The sequence below is a fragment of the Phymastichus coffea genome, unplaced genomic scaffold, assembly GCF_024137745.1.
Source record: "Phymastichus coffea isolate CEN01 unplaced genomic scaffold, Cenicafe_Pcof_1.1 PCOF00031, whole genome shotgun sequence".
In the NCBI taxonomy this organism is placed as follows: Eukaryota; Metazoa; Arthropoda; class Insecta; order Hymenoptera; family Eulophidae; genus Phymastichus; species Phymastichus coffea.
The window spans coordinates 2,504,866-2,524,669 of NW_026706842.1; the positions used below are offsets into that span (position 1 = coordinate 2,504,866).

Here is a 19,804-nt window from a genome sequence, read left to right on the forward strand (position 1 = left end):
AAAAAATTCGCTGACATGCATAATGCATGCGTAGCTCAATGGAAAGATTTCCGCTTTTTTCAAATTTCAATTTTCATTTTTGCTATTTTTTATACTTAAATATTTAACAAATATTCTTTTATAAGTATAGTCCAAACGAACAAATCTAATTTTTATATTACATGTATAATTATTCACACGATTAAAAATGTAACTTTAATTAAACGTAAGATATCTTTTAAATATTTTAGAAATAAAATTCAATGTGCGAAGTTTTATTGAAATAACCATTTAGTTAAATATTTGAATAAAATTTATTTTGAATAATTAATTGAAAAAATGGAATTTATTACCTTTTATTTAATTTACTTTTTAATTTATTGTAAAGCAAATTGAAATTAAAGAGCCATACGGGTGGTTGAGAAATTATATTATTCATTTATAATTTTGTAGAATCGTAAAAAGTCTTCATGTATGAAATAAAGCTTTCTTTCCGTCCGAATTGTGAAGTCATATGTCAATAAACTACATTTTATGAAGTCTCATTAACTGCTGGAATAAAAAAAATTTGTTTGGAATAGAGTGAAAAATTAAAAGATTCCAAAGTTTAATAGCGTTTGTATATGAAATTGAAAATTTGAAAAGTCGGTCAAGATTCGTGTGTCCGAAGGACAGGCAGACCTATGGTGACGACAGTATTTTTATGTTTCATTCCTGAAATGGCAGCTGCTGGACCATGTCCTTTTCAATCCAGCACTGTGGATATATACACCAGCGCCCGTCCAAACTCGCCTCTATTCTTATCTAGCCACCGAGTTCCTTAGCGATACGCAGATCTACTCAAATGTGAGACGCGTCTCTACCGTTTTACAGACGGTCCACACGCTCAAGTATTATTACTGGGTAGCAAATCCCCGAAGTAAAAGCGGCATTACGCCTAAAGGATTAGGTAATTTTTTTTTCTCAAGATTTTAATGACTATTTTACTAACGCTTCATTTATTTTAATAATTATTGATGTTTGTTATATTTAATTGACAACTTTTTATTTTAAGATGGACCGAGGCCTCAACAAAAAGATATTTTAACGATACGATCGTATATTTTGCTCTTTCTGAAGCAGCTGATTATGATTGGAAATGGAGTTAAAGATGACGAACTGCAGAGTATTTTAAATTACTTAACAACCATGCATGAGGTTATTTCATAAAGAAAAGAATAAAATAATTTTCTCAATATTTGAGTATTATTTTAATGTTTAAATTAAATTTTTAAATTAAATTTCAGGATGAAAATTTACACGACGTACTACAGATGTTGATATCTTTGATGTCAGAGCATCCCTCGTCTATGGTTCCAGCTTTTGATGCAAAGCAAGGCGTTAGGACAATCTTTAAACTTCTTGCTGCCGAGAGTCAATTGATCAGATTGCAAGCGCTGAAGCTGCTAGGCTTTTTCCTTAGTAGGAGTACACACAAGTAAGAAGTTTCCTGTGTTATTTTTGATGTTTGTGTTTTAAATATGTTGAAAAGATTTCAAATAAAATTTAATTTTTCAGAAGAAAATATGACGTTATGAGTCCTCATAATTTGTATACACTTCTCGCGGAAAGATTGCTTTTAAACGAGGAGACCCTCACATTACCTACATACAATGTTTTATATGAGGTTGTTTTTATTTTGTATGTTACTTGAACAATTTTATATGATTCTAAGTAATTATTTTCCAACAGATAATGACGGAACATATAAGTCAACAAATATTGTACACGAGACATCCAGAACCAGAATCCCATTACCGTCTAGAAAATCCAAGTAATATTTAAAAAATTATAAAACATCTAAACAAAATCCGATTCTGCAACTACAATATTCATAATTGATCTATTTTCAGTGATCTTGAAAGTCGTTGCTACTTTAATTAGGCAGTCAAAACAAACAGAACAGTTACTTGAAGTGAAAAAACTCTTTCTTTCGGATATGACACTACTATGCAACAACAATCGCGAAAATCGACGTACAGTCCTACAAATGTCTGTTTGGCAGGAATGGCTTATAGCCATGGCATACATTCATCCAAAAAATACAGAAGAGCAAAAGATCTCTGACATGGTATATTCTTTATTTCGAATGCTACTACATCATGCAATTAAACACGAATATGGAGGCTGGAGAGTTTGGGTCGATACGCTTGCAATTGTACATTCCAAAGTATGTTTTATTGACAGGTCTTCTTATAGTTCATTAAATAATTATGGATACATCAAAAATAAAATTTGTTTGATTTTTAGGTGTCCTATGAAGAATTTAAATTGCAATTTGCTCAAATGTACGAACACTACGAGAGGCAACGATCTGATAACATTACTGATCCGGAAGTAAGACAGCAAAGACCAATCAGTACGATATCTGGATGGGATCAGCATTCCGGTAATAATGGTTATAATCAATCGGGTCAATGGGCAGATGAACACTCCAGAGAAATACAGCACGTTGATGGAAATTACAAGGTAGCGATGACTTTATTAGTAAGAATTTGTTACTATTTACAAATCAGTTCGTGTAACTAAAATTTTTTTTTAGGAATACGATGCAATAGAGGCAATTGATAGAATGGATGAGTCTTGCAGTTGCGATCTCAATTCCATTGACAACACGGAGAGCGATGGTAGTCCAGCAATCGTTGTTTCGCGAAATCAAGTTAACATTGACCTTCAACAATCCAGTGAAGTCGTTTCGTTGGAGTCACGATCAAGCGATAAACCAGAAGCTATCGCCCCAACATCTCACACTGAGACACCAACCGTTCTCGAAGAAGTCAACAGCGAAGTATCAGTTTCTTGCGAGCTGCAAACGACGCAAGAAACGAGCGAAGTCGTTTCAATGGAAAGTTCCAGTGAATTTTTAAGCGACACCCAAAAAGTCGAAAGTTCGAGTCTCGAATCTTTCGTCAATGAAACTGATCGACAAAAGGCAGACGAAACCATCCGAATGAATCAAGAAGAGCAAAATAATGAGGATTCACTCTCGACAATTAGGGAAAGCGAAGAGTCCTCACGGTCACCTTCTATGGAGACAGCGCCTGAACAAGAGCTCAATAAAAAGGATTGTGAAGTGTCGGAAGAAAAACCGGCGAATCACACGGAGACAAATATAGCGAGCACGAATGGATCACCTGCGAAGGAGATAGCGAACGGATACTGTGATAAGTCCGATACTAGCAAGGCTGACGTTTCTATTAAAAATTCGTCAGATATACCGGAGAAAATTATTGACAAAGCAGAAGATACGAAATCAGCTTTGGAAATCGAAACAAAAGATGAAGCTAATATTAAAGATGTAAACAACACAAATGAATTAACCAAGAATGTAGATGAATCAGAAGAAGCACAAGCTAGCAATATTCTCACAGAAGATAAGAAAATCAACGTTGTTGATGCTGAAAAAGATGATTCGCCTGTAGAAAGTAAAGTAGTGGAAAACTCGTTAGAGAGTGCAACAAGAGAAATCGAGGAAAACAAAGTCGCTGAGACGAAAGAATGCCCGGAAAAAACTGATAATGAATGCGAGAAAAATCAATTAAGTGAAGATAATGAACAAAATAAAAATAGATCGAGTAGCCCGGTTGAGGAAGAAAGAACACGAGCAGAAATCACAAATACATTGAACCCCGAGAACAATGCAATATCGAATGGAGAGCGCGATGCTGAAAAAGAGCAAATTATTGCCGCTAGCGACGACAATAAAATTAAAGACGTAGTCGAATGCGATACGAAAGAACCGTCCATAATTTCTACTAGTCATAGTGATAAACTAGAGGAAGAAGCCACGGCTGCGCCAGCCACTGCGACGAACGCTGACGAAGTCGTAGATGAAGCCTCTAGTGATGCGTGTAATAAACATAACGATGATGTTGAAAGTTGTACAGATAATGTGACGCAAGTGCCAAATGCCAAAGAGCAAATCTCAACGATATCCACGGTCTGCGATGCGGCAGCGATTGCAGAAGCGGCACAAAACGCGACCGATGGTGTAATACCTAAAAACGTAGACGCCGATGCTGCAGCAATCGACAATTCTCTGATAGCCGACGACGAGTTTGAACACACAATAGTTACCGAAGCGCATCGGCGTAGGTCTAGTCTGCCGAACGTTTCCACCGAAAACTTGGCTGTTGACAGCAATGAGAGCGATGCTTCGCTGTCACCCGCCAAGAATTCTTCGCCGCAGGAAAGACCAAGAAGTACCTCTACTTCGACGCAAGTTGATCCAAATCATTTTGGTGAGTTTATAATCATCTCAACAATTTCTAATTGCTTCTATTTGTAATATTTCATATCACTTGTTCACAGAATCTAAAAAATCGAAGCAAACGAATCCCTCCACAAGACCAATGTTTAGTCCAGGGCCATCAAGACCGCCCTTTAGGATACCAGAATTCAAATGGTCATATATTCATCAAAGACTACTATCTGACGTATTATTTTCATTGGAAACTGATATTCAAGTCTGGAGAAGGTAGTAAACTTTAAATACTTGGTGCTCTGTAAGCAATTTTATAGCTAATTACATTTTTTACTTTTAGCCATTCAACCAAATCAGTTTTGGATTTTGTCAATAGTAGCGATAATGCCATATTTGTTGTTAATACTGTACATTTAATTTCTCAACTAGCAGATAATTTGATAATTGCATGTGGTGGATTATTACCGTTATTAGCTTCTGCTACCTCTCCGAATGTAAGTTTTATCATTGGCTAATATCACCAATAAAAGTGATATTATCTTCTAAAATAATACCTTTAATGAACTGAAAAAGCGTGAATTGTATATCAGAATAAAACATTTTCACAGAGTGAAATGGACGTAATAGAACCAACTCAAGGGATGCCAATAGAAGTTGCAGTTTCTTTTCTCCAAAGACTTGTCAATATGGCAGATGTACTCATATTCGCAAGCTCTTTGAATTTTGGAGAATTAGAAGCAGAAAAAAATATGTCTAGTGGTGGCATTCTACGGCAATGCTTACGATTGGTTTGTATTTGTTACATAGTATGAAGATTTTTAATAGCATTAGAAAATAGTCTGAAGCGCCATAATAATAAATGTGTTCGTTTTCATTCTGTTTATATGCTTATAAACGACGATTAATTTCCACCGAGTACTATACTTACAATTCACATAAAAACCTTCTTAAAAGCGAAGTGAAATCAGCACACGTAATAATAAGTACACTAACTATAATATAATATGATTTTACATTCAAAAGTTGATTTTCATTCTTCAACCAGTATTCATCAATAGTATTTAACATAATTGAATCATATTGAAGTACTTTTATAAATATAGAATTATTCACTATTATCACCTTATTACGATGCTAATAATCCACATCGTTTTCAGAACATATAATTTACCTTAATCCTTTATGACAAACTGCTTCTTTAGGTCTGTACATGTGCCGTTAGAAATTGCTTAGAGTGTAAAGAGCGTGGCAGAACTTACAGCATGTTAGCTCGACAAATTGGTACTAGTAACAAATCACAGCACATACAATCACTTATTCGTGGAGCTCAAACTTCACCGAAGGTATGTAGTTTACAGACAATACTCTACATCAATATACATGTACAATAGCTACCATGACTACAACGTACAATCATAAAAAAGTCTGTTGACAAATTTATGATTTTCTGCAAGATTTTTACCGTTCAAACTTTATTGTTATAGTGTTAGAGTATTTCTATTTAGTTTCACTTTTTTCACATTAGACACTAGTCAAAATAGATAGATAAAAGTTTGATTCGTAATGATCATTCATATATGCGTATTTTTACTGTAAAGTTTGTTATTCCCTGATAAAAGTATAAATATATATTTTGTAAGTAAAATCATGAATTTTAATTATGTTTTTACACTGTAGAATATCGTAGATAATTTGGCAAATCAACTTAGTCCGGTAAAAGACCCAGAAAAACTATTGCAAGATATGGATGTCAATAGATTGCGCGCTGTCATTTATAGAGATGTTGTAAGTCCTTTTTATATTTTATTACATAAATATAAAAAAAGTAATACTTAATAAAAATTTATAATTGCAGGAGGAAACCAAACAGGCTCAGTTTCTGTCCCTGGCAATAGTTTACTTCATCTCTGTATTGATGGTATCAAAATATCGTGACATTCTGGAACCACCAGTAGCGCAACACCCACCTAGTCCAGTTCAAACAGTACAAACCAATGGGTCAAATATAAGACCAGGAAGTCCTTCAGGTCAGTGCTATAATTGTATTAATTCATCAAGAATATATCTGTTGAAAATGCGAGAATACAAAAAAACACCTGAAGTTATAAACAATAGCATAAAATGTTTCAGTTAATAAATTGTTATTTCTTTAGTATAGCATACATAGTAGGTACTAAATCAATCATTTCTTTTCTTGAATTTTCTCTTCCAATCTTTGGCATTAACATAACATTTATATTAAAATGAAAGTTAAGAATATATATTGGATTCATTAGATAAATTTAAAAAATATTGAATTTTGTATAAATACGTCCTATTGTGCTAATGAAACATATTATTTTGATTTTTTATATATATATGAGTGAGGAATTGTTATATTATTTCATTGAAATCTACGCATTTTGTAAGTATTTGATTATTACATCTTCAAATTTTCAACTTATTAAACCATTCAACCACAAAATAAAAGTAATTCCGAGAAATTATGATCTACGTAATTTAATTCTAAAAATTATGAATAAATTTTTAATAATTAGATTATTATTAGACATAATACATAATAAAATTAAATAAATTGAGACTTCTATGATTTTCAAAACTCTTACATGTCAGATATATTAATTTTAGCAATTAACTATTAACATGAAGAGCATGTTTCTCTCTTTCTATGGTGTGGGAAAATTTTTCCGTATACATTGCTATAGATAGAAATTGTTGAAAATATGTTAATATTTTTAAGGTTCATTAATAAATTAAAATCGTCGATATAACATTTGTCAAACAGTGAAAGCATGATAAACACAACGCCTTAATGCTATTTGCGACAATACTGATGCATAATACAATTTATAGCCTTCTATAGAAACAAAAGTATGACTTTATCCAATCAATCCCTTAATGTTACTGCACAATGTCAATGCACCCTTTGTCAAAAAATATTCCAATCTGTTTTTATATAATAACAGGATCTCATAATATGCACAATTTGAAATTAATTACATGACGCACTTCAGCACATTTCTTGATAGCCTGCATGCACGGAAGCACTTGCATCAAAATATTATATAGTATTTTTGTATTATTTGTATCTGACAGTGAGAGTTTTGATGTTTGTCAAATGTATTTGCACATTTTGTATACAAATACAAATTCATATCAATATAATATCATTCAAATATTCTCATACATTTTTCGATTTTTCGCATATCTACAATCACAATATTCCTTTGTTTAAAATTGTTTAAAATAAGGAAAATTGCATATTTTTTACATTTTAATTAAAAATAAATTCATCGAAATGTCGAATAACTATTCGATTATTGGGCCCTGCTGCACGCTTTTATAGATATACTGGCTGGGCAAATATTGTTGTAATTCCCTTTAAATAGATTGTCTAAATGATAGAGACATTGGAAATATGAAAAAATTATTATCTATGAATATTCATATCCTCATCATTTTCAGAACGTTTTATGCAACAGTTTCTTCACAAAAATGTTAAAATCCAATCATGCGTTCTTGATGTCGTTTTGGTTATAACGCCCTAGTATTTTATATTCGAAATTAAAATAAACATAAATGCCAGCTGGAAACTATCGTTGAATTATGTAGATAGGTGTGAGAAAACTGCTTTTAAAATAATTAGTCGTATTCTACCTACGCAGATTTATCAATAATAATATTTTTATACACTTATAATTTATAATGTAGGGCAACCATTGATGACAATTACTACAAAATTTCTCTATTCAGTATCTCTAAGAAGTGCATTTTAGGGCATTAATAATTTGTAATATTTATTAAGTTAATATAGATATGGTAGATTGCTCTTAGACTTTACATAAATACCTACTAAAAGTATGCAATATTTTTCAAATTAATCATTAGTAATAGGCAATCCATTTAAAAACTCTCATATTCATATAATAATGTGTACAATACTTTATTTAAACGGAAAGGGAAACTGTGGAAAAATAAAATAAAATTGTAAACTATGACATACTTTTATAGTATACTATATAGAAAGACATTTTAAAAAGCATATGTTTGTATAATTAATTTGAAAATATTCAAAATACCCGCTGTCTTGCCACAAGGGTCAATAAATAGCACAAAAGAGTTTCTAAATTAAAATAAATAATTTAATCTTCAAATACAGCAAAAAGTTTTTATTAAATTTGTATACACCGTCGAAAAAAATACCGTTACTACAATTCCTACTTTACCGATAGAGAGTAAGAAGTCATCTTATAATTATTAAAAAAACTTGTTTAATGTTTGTTTTGAGTATACTGTCCGAATATTAATTCACACGACTCGCAAAATTCACATTATATTCGACGATTGAGCATCGATTGCATGAAATCAGTTCTTTCTGACAAGTTACGAGAACACAACTTGCCAAAATAAACCCTTGACTTAACTGTTTGATGTCATCGATGCTCAATCGTCGAAAATAATTCAGATTTTCAACTTCGCCAGTCGCGAATTAATGTCCGGTAAGAGTATATGATATTTTAAGATGGAAAAACTCTCAATTTCACATAATAAAAAGTAGTCATTACTTTCACTACAACTTTACCGACTCGCCGTCGATAAAAGAAATATCAATGGGTATGATATATGATGTTTTCACTAATTTAGTGTAAATGCTGATAATAAAAAATGGAGAAGGTGGAAAATAAAATGTGAAAAGAATAGAACGTTTGAAAGAAACTGAAGTAGCTTATCGTAACAAAACTGGATGTGGTTGTCCACAGCAGAAGACAACGGTGGTGGAGGAGGTCGACCGTTGTTTCCGCAGTGGTCGCACCACGTATATCCTCAGTTCCTTCCGGGATCCCACCCCAATGCTAATGCCAACCATCACGTGAGCCAGCACCACCACGAGCACGCGCCGCCACCGTCGGCGTCCGAACAAGCCTTCCGCCGCCGTCGGCAAGCGAACAATCCCGCGATCGCTGCCGGCTATTATATACCCAATCATTATAGCAATCACCATAACTATCATTCCAATAATTACAATTATCATCGTCATCATCATTACCATCATTACAATAACAACAATCATCATCATGTGCTGCAAAAGCATATCGATCAACCCCGAAATGTTTATCATAGAAATTCTGGTTACGGTCTGCAAGGTAATTGACGTCTCGTTTCGTTTGCCTGTCCATAGATAGTTATCACGGAATGCCTCCTTTGTTCCTTTATTGTCCATATCTAATCTTGTTTTCTATCCATTGTATTTTTACATTTTCATCTTGATGTTTGAACAACTGCCATTTTAATTTGCCTGCTCTCCTTTTTTTAGTTATATGTTTTTGTGTGAAATCATTACACTTTGTAGGGTCTTCAGAGTACATTCCGTTATATGAGTAGAATGCATACTGTCACGTGAACATGAACGTTTCCAAAGTCATAATTTTTTTAAACTTTTTCATTTTTAGATCTATCAGTTTTCATTTGTTTTTAAAATTAAATTCCAAGTTGATTATGTGATCTGGAAACTCACTGTCGATTATTAAAATTTTTCAAAATTCGGGAAATGGGATACAAAAACTATAGTTTATTGCGTCCAAAATTTTGTCGCCTTAGTTTCCAATTTTGTTTATTAAATCTTGAGGCTTAGGAATAGATGTATATCTATTAATGGTATATCATCTTACTTTGATGATAATCATAAATAATTTTATACTTATAATTAATAAATCATAATCATGGGTTCAATAATTCCACTAATTTGGTGAAACAAACGGCAAATATTCGAAAAATAAAAATTTTTAATGGCAATTAAATTTTTTAATAACTTATTTTATCCATACTGAAGAAATCATTTCATTTAAATAATTTTCACTGAATTGAAGGCATATAGTGATTCAAAAAAATTTTTAATTGATACGAATGATAATATCGTTATTAATAAAAACACATTATGCTTCTGCTTTTATAGTTTGATAGTTTGACCGCCACTTATTTTTTTAAAGTCGAGTATATACTTGGTTTATTTTTAATTTTAGTTAATGTTGTCAAGGGTAAAGCTTCGTGAGAAATAACGTGCTACTTGTTACAATGTCACTCTAGTACAAACATATTTTTGCAAAATATGTATTTATCCAAATAATTAAAATCAATTTTAAAACTGTAGGAGACAAAGTTCTTTTTATTGTAAAATTCATTAATTAACATTAATTGATACTTTTATTCTTGTTAGTATCCCTTGAAAATGTGTTACTTCTATTACGTATGAAAAAAAGATGTAATACATTTTTTAATAATGTATAAAACATCCCGTGTATTTTTCAGTATAAATAAATGATATATAATTATTTTATGAATTTTCGTTCTGAAATGAGTATGTAATTTTTCCCATTGAATGCAAAGAATTGAAATGTATCCATTTTGCACCGCATGGGTAACTTCTTATGGCGCTTATAGTTGACGACACACTTATAGACTTCAGATGTATAATTGTTACATTCTACTGACAATTTGTACATAGTAGTAACGATAAAAATTAGCATCATGTTTGATAGTTATATGAATTAAAATTCGAATAAATAAGGAAGTACAAATAAAGTAATATTCTACAATGTAATGATAAACATGCTTTTCTCAAAACAGCCACCCCTACTACAATAGTTTTTGAAATTTTTCGCAATATTTTTCGTGTTTTGAAGACATTTGTTCAATTATAATTTAATAACTTTTAATTTTATTAACAAAAAGTTTCCAATTATAACAGTAGCTTAAAAGATGTGTAAGACTATATTTTTCTTAATGTTTCTGTCCATTTTTTAAATTTTATTTGAGTGACATAGCATTTGTATTACCACTATGCAAAATATACCTATTATGAGTGTAATTACAGCATGTAATATATTTTTTCGGATATCATGTTTTTAAGTTGATTAGCTTGTTTGTTATTGTGAATGAACAATATTGTGTTCGAGCCCTTATAGATCTGAATGTTGCATTATTCCTTGTACATTTTTTTAACGATGATAGTCATATAATACGTTGATAAATACGTGATTTTGTTGGAATCGTGTTTTAACGAGCTTAAAATTGCACACAAAACTATTTAAAATTATATTGACAAATTTCTACTTTGTTTATCATATTCTTCTAGGGGAGAAAATAAATACAAAATATTCTTGAAGCATAATAGTTAGGATGCGGATAAAACATTAATAATAAAGGACGTGAATTTGTTTAAATTAGTGATAAAATCACATGATTTATCACTATAGACTAGAATATATTATCCAAAATTTATCCAAAATAAAGATTATTGGTACTATTGAATTTATTAGACAAGTCTATTTAGATTGATAAATCAAGCTGAATAAAGAATAAAATACTTTGAGTGCGATCATAAGCTACCGTATTCTTTTTCCACATTAAATAAGCATGACAAACAATTTTTAAATAAATTTAATTAGTGCAAGGAAACAATATATCTGACAATATATGAATCATTTCAGAAACTGGAGGAGCTATGAGTCAATCTGAATCTCAAGATGATGGAGAGTACGAAGTTATTATTGTTGATGAAAATAATTCATCTATATTAGCTGATCACGATGTTCCTTCGTCTGGGCCACCTTCCACTAAGGTACAGTTTTTCAAATTCAATTATTAAAAAATATATCTCTTATGATTTTCATGAGGGTTTCATGATGAATACGGAAATTATATGCAGATATAGCTTAGTTTAATTGTGAAGAAATCAGTTTTTATTCGTTCAATTTTTAGTCTTTTCAACTAAAGAATTGATTCCGTGGAGAAGCACTATTATTGTAGATAAAAACTTTGAAAAACTGTAGTTCTTAATTTTTAACGTGCTTTTTGTATTAGTGACGTGCAGTACTAACTCTTGACTTTAGAATAACTATTGCACTGTGCTATATATTTTCTCTCAAACTGGTTAATCTAGCTTTAAAATAAAAATTGCATGTGTTTAAAAATCAAGTAGTAATTAGTTCGTAGAATTTTAATAATAAGATCAGACGTATCAAAATTTCATTTGTTTCAATGGTATCATGTAATGCTATAAAGTATTAATGCTGAAATTTATTATACTTCATTTTGATTGCCAATACTACCACAGCATGAGAATTTTAAAATGAATTGCGTAAATTTGGAATAAAACTGCATGAATTGAAAGTATTTCATAGCAATACTACTAAACATGTATCGAAGTTTATACCGTAAAAGAGTCAATTCAATTTTTTTTACACTTATTTGTAAAATATTGTTGAATAATTTTATATAATTTTATTTAATTATTTCCTCAATATTAATTTTAATAAATTACTTCTGATCAACTTAGATCTTACATTCGTGTTAAAAGACTTACGATGTACTGAAATTGTACTCTTTTACAATGTGATTTACTTTCAATAATCACCAAAAACTAATAAATCTCAACAACAAAATCATGCTTCGGATTCTTTAAGGCTATTTTTCACTTTTAACTTCATTTGTACTTGTATTGCTGCGCGTACTAACTTCCGATACTGAAGGGTGGCCATCGTAGTGTGCCTCGCTCAAGGACAATCCTTGAAGATTACTCGTCGACGGAAACTACACTTTGCTCTGCGAGAACTGTACCACTTCCTCGTAATGCACAGGTAAAACATGCAGCCGGAAATACAAAATTACCTTTTCTGTTACTTATATTTAAAATGGTAATGGTAAATATTCATTGATAGATTGATACATTTACTACATAATAGTTTTTGACGAACTGGTAAATAATAAGTGGAAATGAATTCGTCACAAAAGGTCAACTATTATTGTATTGATATACAAAATAATTAGTGTTACGTATAATATCCCTGTTACCTTCAAAATTGCTTTAATAGCAAATTGCAAATGATATTAATTAGAATAACCTCGCATGAAGCAAACATTTTTAATTTTAAAAATATCATTCGATTACTAGAATATTACAATCATTCTTGTTCGCAACCATATTTTTGGATCGTTAGTCATTATTTTAATTTCAAGTCAGCAATTAATTAACATTTGATTCATCATTCATCATTCATCATTCATTACGATACAAGTGCGGAAAAGTAGATTCTTGTCTCGTGTGACGTTTACGTCCGAGCGAAACGAGGGTGGAAAGGTACACGAGACGAGAAACTCTGTCCCGAACATGTGCCGTACCGTATTTTTTGATACGACGTATGGAAAGTGCGATTTTCAACACACGTTTTCTGCTGAGCGTGCGGGAAAGACGCACTTTGCGCTCGGAGTATCGAAAAAGAAATACCGTATGATACATATTTAGGAAACAAATTCTTCCGTACTGAATACGTACCGTACGGTATTTTTCAAAATAATTCGGAAATGTGGAAACTGCGAATTTGAGCACACGTTTTACGCTAAACGTACGACAAAGTCGTACTTTCCGCACTGTGTTTTGAAAAAAAACTCTAAAATAGTCAATGGATGTTTCAAAATACTTATTTATAAATGTTTTGTAATGTAATTCTTGGGGTTGGATAAATTATTATTATAATTAAAAAATTAACTATTATACATAAAAAATGAGGACCGTATTTTTGAAATGATCTCGTATATAAATATGTTAAATTCAAAAGGTTATAGTAACAATATTATTAATATCCGATATTTCTAATAAACAATTTTCACGAAAAAGTACATCCATAATAAATATCTGTGACTGCGAAAAATTGTTATGGAATTCTGAAATAGTTTATAGTAATTACTGTTCTAAGAATCTTCTTTAATTTATTCATTTCAAACCTAGTTAATTATTAATTAAATTTGTGAAATGCTTTTGCTACTATTTATGCATTTGAGTTTAGAAAGCTTAACAACCATGTATTCGAAATGTTAACAGATGATTCAAAATAACTTATCAAAATATTTGAATTTTTCAATTATTGCATTATATATCATATTGTAATTGGAAAATTGTACACTACATGTCTCATGTTATTTTTTTGACAATTGAAAATCAAATAATAATATTTTAAGTAAAATCAATTATCTCAGTGGTCAATATCTAATTTCAGTTTTAGTATTAACTACATAAATTTTTATGTGATAGTACCGACTCTAATCTGTTGTTACTAAATAGAAAAATAATATTATATAGTGAAGTTAAATATTTTGTATATCTGTGCTTAAAATAGTGATCGCAATTAAATATGCGTTTTATATTGTTTTTAAAACTCTAATTAATTGGTATGTCAGTTTCAATTTGAATATTAGTAGTGCAATATATAATCGGCTTTATAACCATAAAATACTCTATGCATTTTCTGTGTAATTCTATTCCCTACTATAAATAGCCTATACATTTTACTAATAATTCTGTATTTTAATTGCATGCAAGAATTATCATGTTTATCGCACACAAACTTTAATAGCTTCAAGTTTCATCCGAACATATCTCTTTTATTTTATTTATATAGGATAATAGATTTAGATATTTCATATTTCTATGTATCGCGTGTAATAAAAGTAAATATATTTGTGTCAGTAGATATTATAGTATACAAAACATGTAATTGTACTATCGTAAGAAATTCCGTATTTAATACAAATTCAATATCAATTTTAAAGAACTACATTATTATTTGTTATTCATTAAACTTTCAGTTTTTCTTTTGTTAGAGAAAACTTCTGAAAAATTATAATCTAAATCGTTTTCAATTTGACAACAATTTACACGAAAGTTTGTAATAAGGGAATAAATTCAAAAATTATTTGTCAGTGATTAGTTTATTCCGTGACTAGTATTGTACAAAACTAGCGAAGACCAGTGACAATTAGCTAGACCAATTAACATTTTTTTATATATTAAATATTAAATTTTATTCCCAATTCAACAATAACTATTTATATTTGACTGGGGATGTGTAATTCACTGTTAATAAATATCTTGTGTACAGCTCTTAAATATTACATGGGGCCATTTATACTCTAACTAAATTTAACATGCACTAGAATTTATCACCCATAACCAAGTCTATGATTATAAAATTTGAAAAGCCATCGTTAAATATGTAACAATTCAATAGCTTTCAACCTTTTCATTTGAGTCCTATAAACTTCATTAAGAAAAGTAATTATGTCGTTCAAATAATTTTTATTACAGTTCATGAATAGAAATTTATAATATAATAATAATCAACCAAAGTATACAAATATACAAACGCAATGATCGAACTTTGACATTAACGAGAACGTATACGACAACTAATGAATTTTTTTATGAAAATCCTAATGATTCCACGAGAATATCGGAAATTCTTTCAGAGCAATGATTCAAGTGAAGATGTAATGCACCGGAATAATGCAACAGCTGATCCGAGTCCATCAGAAATAACGACTGATAATGAAAATAAGCATAATTCGTCAGAAGAAGCTTGGACCGACGTTAATTTAAACGAAGACGGAGATGCTGTAACAAATTCTCGCGATGATCCAAGGAACATTCAGAATATGGTCCATTCGCGAGGTAAAAAGGAAAGCTAATATCGAAGAACGTTCAGTTTTCTACAAAAATCTTTTTTTTTAAGTATGCGAACAATTCATTGTAGGCGAAATTCCTGACAATGAAGGCAATATGCTAGATCAAGAAATGCTCAACTCAGAGCGAGGCGAAAAACCTACATCGGAGATCTCAGTAGTTCGTGTTCCTGATCACTTGGTGACAGTCGCCTCACCACGACCAGATGATTTACCAATTAAGGGTCTCGTTGATCATCTACCAATACCGACACCGTCCCGCGAAGCTTCGTTAACGCAAAAGTTAGAGATGGCTCTTGGCTCGGTTTGTCCATTGCTTCGCGAAATCATGGTTGACTTTGCACCTTTCCTATCCAAAACGCTTGTTGGTTCACATGGCCAAGAGCTCCTCATGGAGGGAAAAGGTAAGTTGATATTATTCTTTAAATTAACAGATTTTTCAAAAATTAAAATCATACTTTATTTCATTTATTGTTTTTACTGTAACATATCTTTGAAAACATTCATTCTTTTATGTAGGTTTAACAACATTCAAGAACAGTAATTCTGTTGTCGAGCTTGTTATGCTTTTATGCTCCCAAGAATGGCAAAACTCTCTTCAAAAACACGCAGGACTTGCGTTTATTGAGCTCATAAATGAGGGAAGGTGAGCTGCTATTGTTATTGCTAAATGAAGTTTTAAAGCAATACATTTATCGATAATTCGCAAATATTTTCAGGCTTTTATCCCATGCGATGAAAGATCATATTGTACGCGTGGCAAACGAAGCAGAATTCATTTTAAATAGAATGCGAGCTGATGATGTGCTGAAACACGCTGACTTTGAGGTAAAATGTGGTCATTTATTTGTAACAATCGATAGAATAAACATTGTTTTCACTGTCTTGATAAAATAATTACAGAGTCAGTGTGCTCAAACGTTACTTGACAGAAGAGAAGAAGAACAGACTTGTGATCATTTAATAACAGCTGCAAGAAGGAGAGATAACGTCATTGCTAGTAGACTACTTGAAAAAGTTCGAAATATCTTGTCGAATAAACATGGTGCTTGGGGTTACATGGATCCTATGGCAGCCAAGTAAGTTATTTTTACTTTTCATTTATAGTTAAAAAAGTTCCTTCTTTTATTTATATAACAACGTCACTATTACGACAAAAATTTTCAGATTGTCCGAGTACTGGAAACTGGATGCTTGGGAGGACGATGCACGCAGACGTAAACGTTTCGTACACAATCCTTTAGGCTCGAGTCATCCGGAAGCGACCTTAAAGGCTGCCATTGAGCATGGTGCCCCTGAGGATGCAATCCTCCAAGCTCGAGAAGAATTTCATGCTCATCTTGCTGCAACGAGGGTACACCAACAGCAATTGCAATCGACGGATCTCATGGACGACAGTGAACTATTAACCGATGATCGAGATCTCGACGCTGACCTCGTTGGTATGAATGCATTTTCACTTTCCTCCGTCTCTTGTATTTCTCAATGCAAATCCTCAATTCCAATATTATTGCATTCTCCTAGGTCCAGTAAATATCAGCACTAAAGGGAAACTCGTGGCTCCAGGCATTGTTGCTCCTGGAATTATATCAATTACGTCATCAGAGCTGTACTTTGAAGTTGACGAGGACGACGTAGAGTTCAAGAAGATCGACACTGAGGTAAGTTATCAAAATATTTTGCATTTATTACAAAATTGGTGCCATCGTGTAGGCAATCTTACAGGTGCATTTACAATACGGCAATTTGTCTTCATTTAATGACAGCTGTATTTTTAACTAGTAGAATGCAAAGCAGCCAGAGACCTATTTTCAGAGCGCAATCTTTGAAAGAATTACTTTTGCCTAGTTTCAGCTCTTTCAGATAAGATAAACTCTATGAATTATAAAAAAAAAATTGTTGAAAACAGTTCATGTTTACAATTATAAAATAGAAATTTTTTTATGTAGTGTAGTAATTAACGCCATGTAAAACGATTATAAATTGAAGCCCTACAGACTATAAAGTCATATTCATTTAATAGCGGGCGAGAAGAAATTGTTCTACAATCGAAAAAAATAAATAAATGAAATTGATAGTCACAGAAAAGACAAATCAAAAGACTTGATCGAGCTAATAAAAATCTCGTGGGAATAATCGAATGTTGAAAAGCAGCATAATGTTACAATTTTTCATAGAAGGCGATAACATCGCGAATTCTCGGAGATCCGTTAGCTTGGCATGCCCGGTGACAACACTGAATTCTCGAAAGCGTGATAATGAACGTGAGAGTGACCACGAGAGCGAAGATGTAGAAGCTGCGGCATATAACGGCGGAATATTAATCACCACGCATGTCGTGCGCGTGTTGTTGTGCCGAGGCCCTGGAATTTGAATCGATGCGATCCATAAATGATGAGACGTGGCGAAAGCTTCCACCCATGGGCGGTCACTCCCGTGATCCTAATAAAAATTTATCTTCTCGGATTCAACCCTAATACTTTTGTACCTCGTTTGGAGACATCTAGTCTCTGTTTCCGAGAGTTTTATTGAATTTCGTAATGTCTTGTTTCTATTTGGGAGAATCAGATTGAGGATTCTCATTTGTTCACCGCACAATGTTAAGCTCGCTTCGAAATAATCGTTTGAAAGCAAAAGCTTAAATTATTTTAACTGCAAATCGACATAAAAGGTATATTGGATTTGTCCGTTCTGTTCGACGTACATAGACTATTCTACAAGTTTGTTGTGACGATGATTTTGAGAGAAAAATTCCGATGAAAATTGTGAATGATGACGCATGAGTAATTTCGGAATTATACGATGTTGGTAGAGCGCATCGTCGTTGCGAACTGGAAAAAATGAAGCGTCACAAGAAGGTTTGGGTTTCAAATCCCAGACGAGGACTAGCGTTACACATATCGGTCGTAGATCTCACGTTTGTGTAACTAAGGTATAAAACAAACAGCCAGTGTGGCCCCATGGGGCCTCGTGCCTACCTGTAGAAATTTCCTGCCTATATGCCCTGCATGTTGGCTCTGATCTTCGAGGGCCGGCAATGATGAGCCCCCCGCAGCCTTTCATTCTTTGCTATATGATGCCTAAACTATCTTTCTCACTCCCCCTCTCTTTACGTCTTTCTTTTCACTCTTTTTTTACTGCCTCTGCCTTGTTCTTCTATTTTCCTCTCTAAATACCATACCTCTGCCATTCTGTATATTACATTTCTATTTGTAAGATCCTCCTTCCGAAGCATTATAAGAATGTCATAAGCATTCAATTTTTTTTCTGCGCTTGTATTTATCTGGTCTAAATCTAATACCGTTTATTCTAATTCAAAGCAACGTTATTGTTGCTTAACAATCTCGTTTCCTCCGTCCTGTTAATTAATCACCATAACTTTACGACGACCTGGTATAAGTATACTTTTCATCTATAAAGTTTCTCCAAGCATTCTGATATAAAACTACTTGGCATATAGATTACAAAGAAACATTATGTATTTACACGATGATGGCAATGTGAAAAGAAAGAGAAAGAGATGACAAGTGTAACCAGTAATTAAAATAAATAATGAAAAATGTATGAGAAGAAAATGAGCAAAGAATCAAATACATCGTAGCCAATTTAGAGGAGTGTTTATTTAGAGTACAGTTTGCACTTATTTTTATGAGACTCATTAGTCGAAGAGAATCAGGAGGCGAGTTGAGGGCCTCGAGGCTCAACGAGTGGCTTCGTAGAATTTGCAGCGATGGATCACCGTCCGCCCGGTACTGGACTTAAGCGATCGTAATACTCGTGCACGTAAGAGGATACGAAGAGGAAAGCAGTAGCCCGAGGTGCCAGCGAATGCACACACAGACACACCTATGAGTCTATCTTTCTTTTTTCGATCCCTCTTCTCGTTCTCTATTTGTTTTCCTGCATCAACTGTCTTTTTTTTCTTACGATTCGATCGAATCTAATTTTTGTCTTTCTTCTATCCTCCATTCTTTTACGCGTGCATACAAACTTAGCGTAATGCATGCAGTTTCTCTCTGCCTCTCTAGATCTGCTTCTTTTCTCGTTTATAATGGTCCAGGCAAACAT

General features: G+C 32.3%; 1 protein-coding gene across 7 annotated transcripts in view; it reads left to right on the plus strand.

Annotated features, from left to right (window-relative positions):
• LOC131663193 (neurobeachin) overlaps positions 1-19,804 on the plus strand; it is a 133,012-nt gene that overhangs the window by 62,752 nt on the left and 50,456 nt on the right. For 2 of the 7 annotated variants that reach the window (XM_058933400.1, XM_058933407.1), the window contains exons 14-37: positions 676-928; positions 1,034-1,176; positions 1,266-1,456; positions 1,537-1,645; positions 1,711-1,792; positions 1,872-2,188; positions 2,269-2,487; positions 2,561-4,259; positions 4,330-4,495; positions 4,563-4,716; positions 4,831-5,010; positions 5,425-5,565; positions 5,900-6,007; positions 6,078-6,249; positions 8,983-9,366; positions 11,710-11,840; positions 12,751-12,858; positions 15,524-15,725; positions 15,808-16,140; positions 16,256-16,382; positions 16,456-16,564; positions 16,640-16,815; positions 16,904-17,178; positions 17,261-17,397. In XM_058933400.1, the coding sequence (XP_058789383.1) occupies positions 676-928; positions 1,034-1,176; positions 1,266-1,456; positions 1,537-1,645; positions 1,711-1,792; positions 1,872-2,188; positions 2,269-2,487; positions 2,561-4,259; positions 4,330-4,495; positions 4,563-4,716; positions 4,831-5,010; positions 5,425-5,565; positions 5,900-6,007; positions 6,078-6,249; positions 8,983-9,366; positions 11,710-11,840; positions 12,751-12,858; positions 15,524-15,725; positions 15,808-16,140; positions 16,256-16,382; positions 16,456-16,564; positions 16,640-16,815; positions 16,904-17,178; positions 17,261-17,397 (5,916 nt within the window). The remainder of the gene's footprint in view (positions 1-675; positions 929-1,033; positions 1,177-1,265; positions 1,457-1,536; positions 1,646-1,710; positions 1,793-1,871; positions 2,189-2,268; positions 2,488-2,560; positions 4,260-4,329; positions 4,496-4,562; positions 4,717-4,830; positions 5,011-5,424; positions 5,566-5,899; positions 6,008-6,077; positions 6,250-8,982; positions 9,367-11,709; positions 11,841-12,750; positions 12,859-15,523; positions 15,726-15,807; positions 16,141-16,255; positions 16,383-16,455; positions 16,565-16,639; positions 16,816-16,903; positions 17,179-17,260; positions 17,398-19,804) is intronic. The other 5 variants (XM_058933401.1, XM_058933406.1, XM_058933402.1 and 2 more) reach the window with 5 other exon arrangements.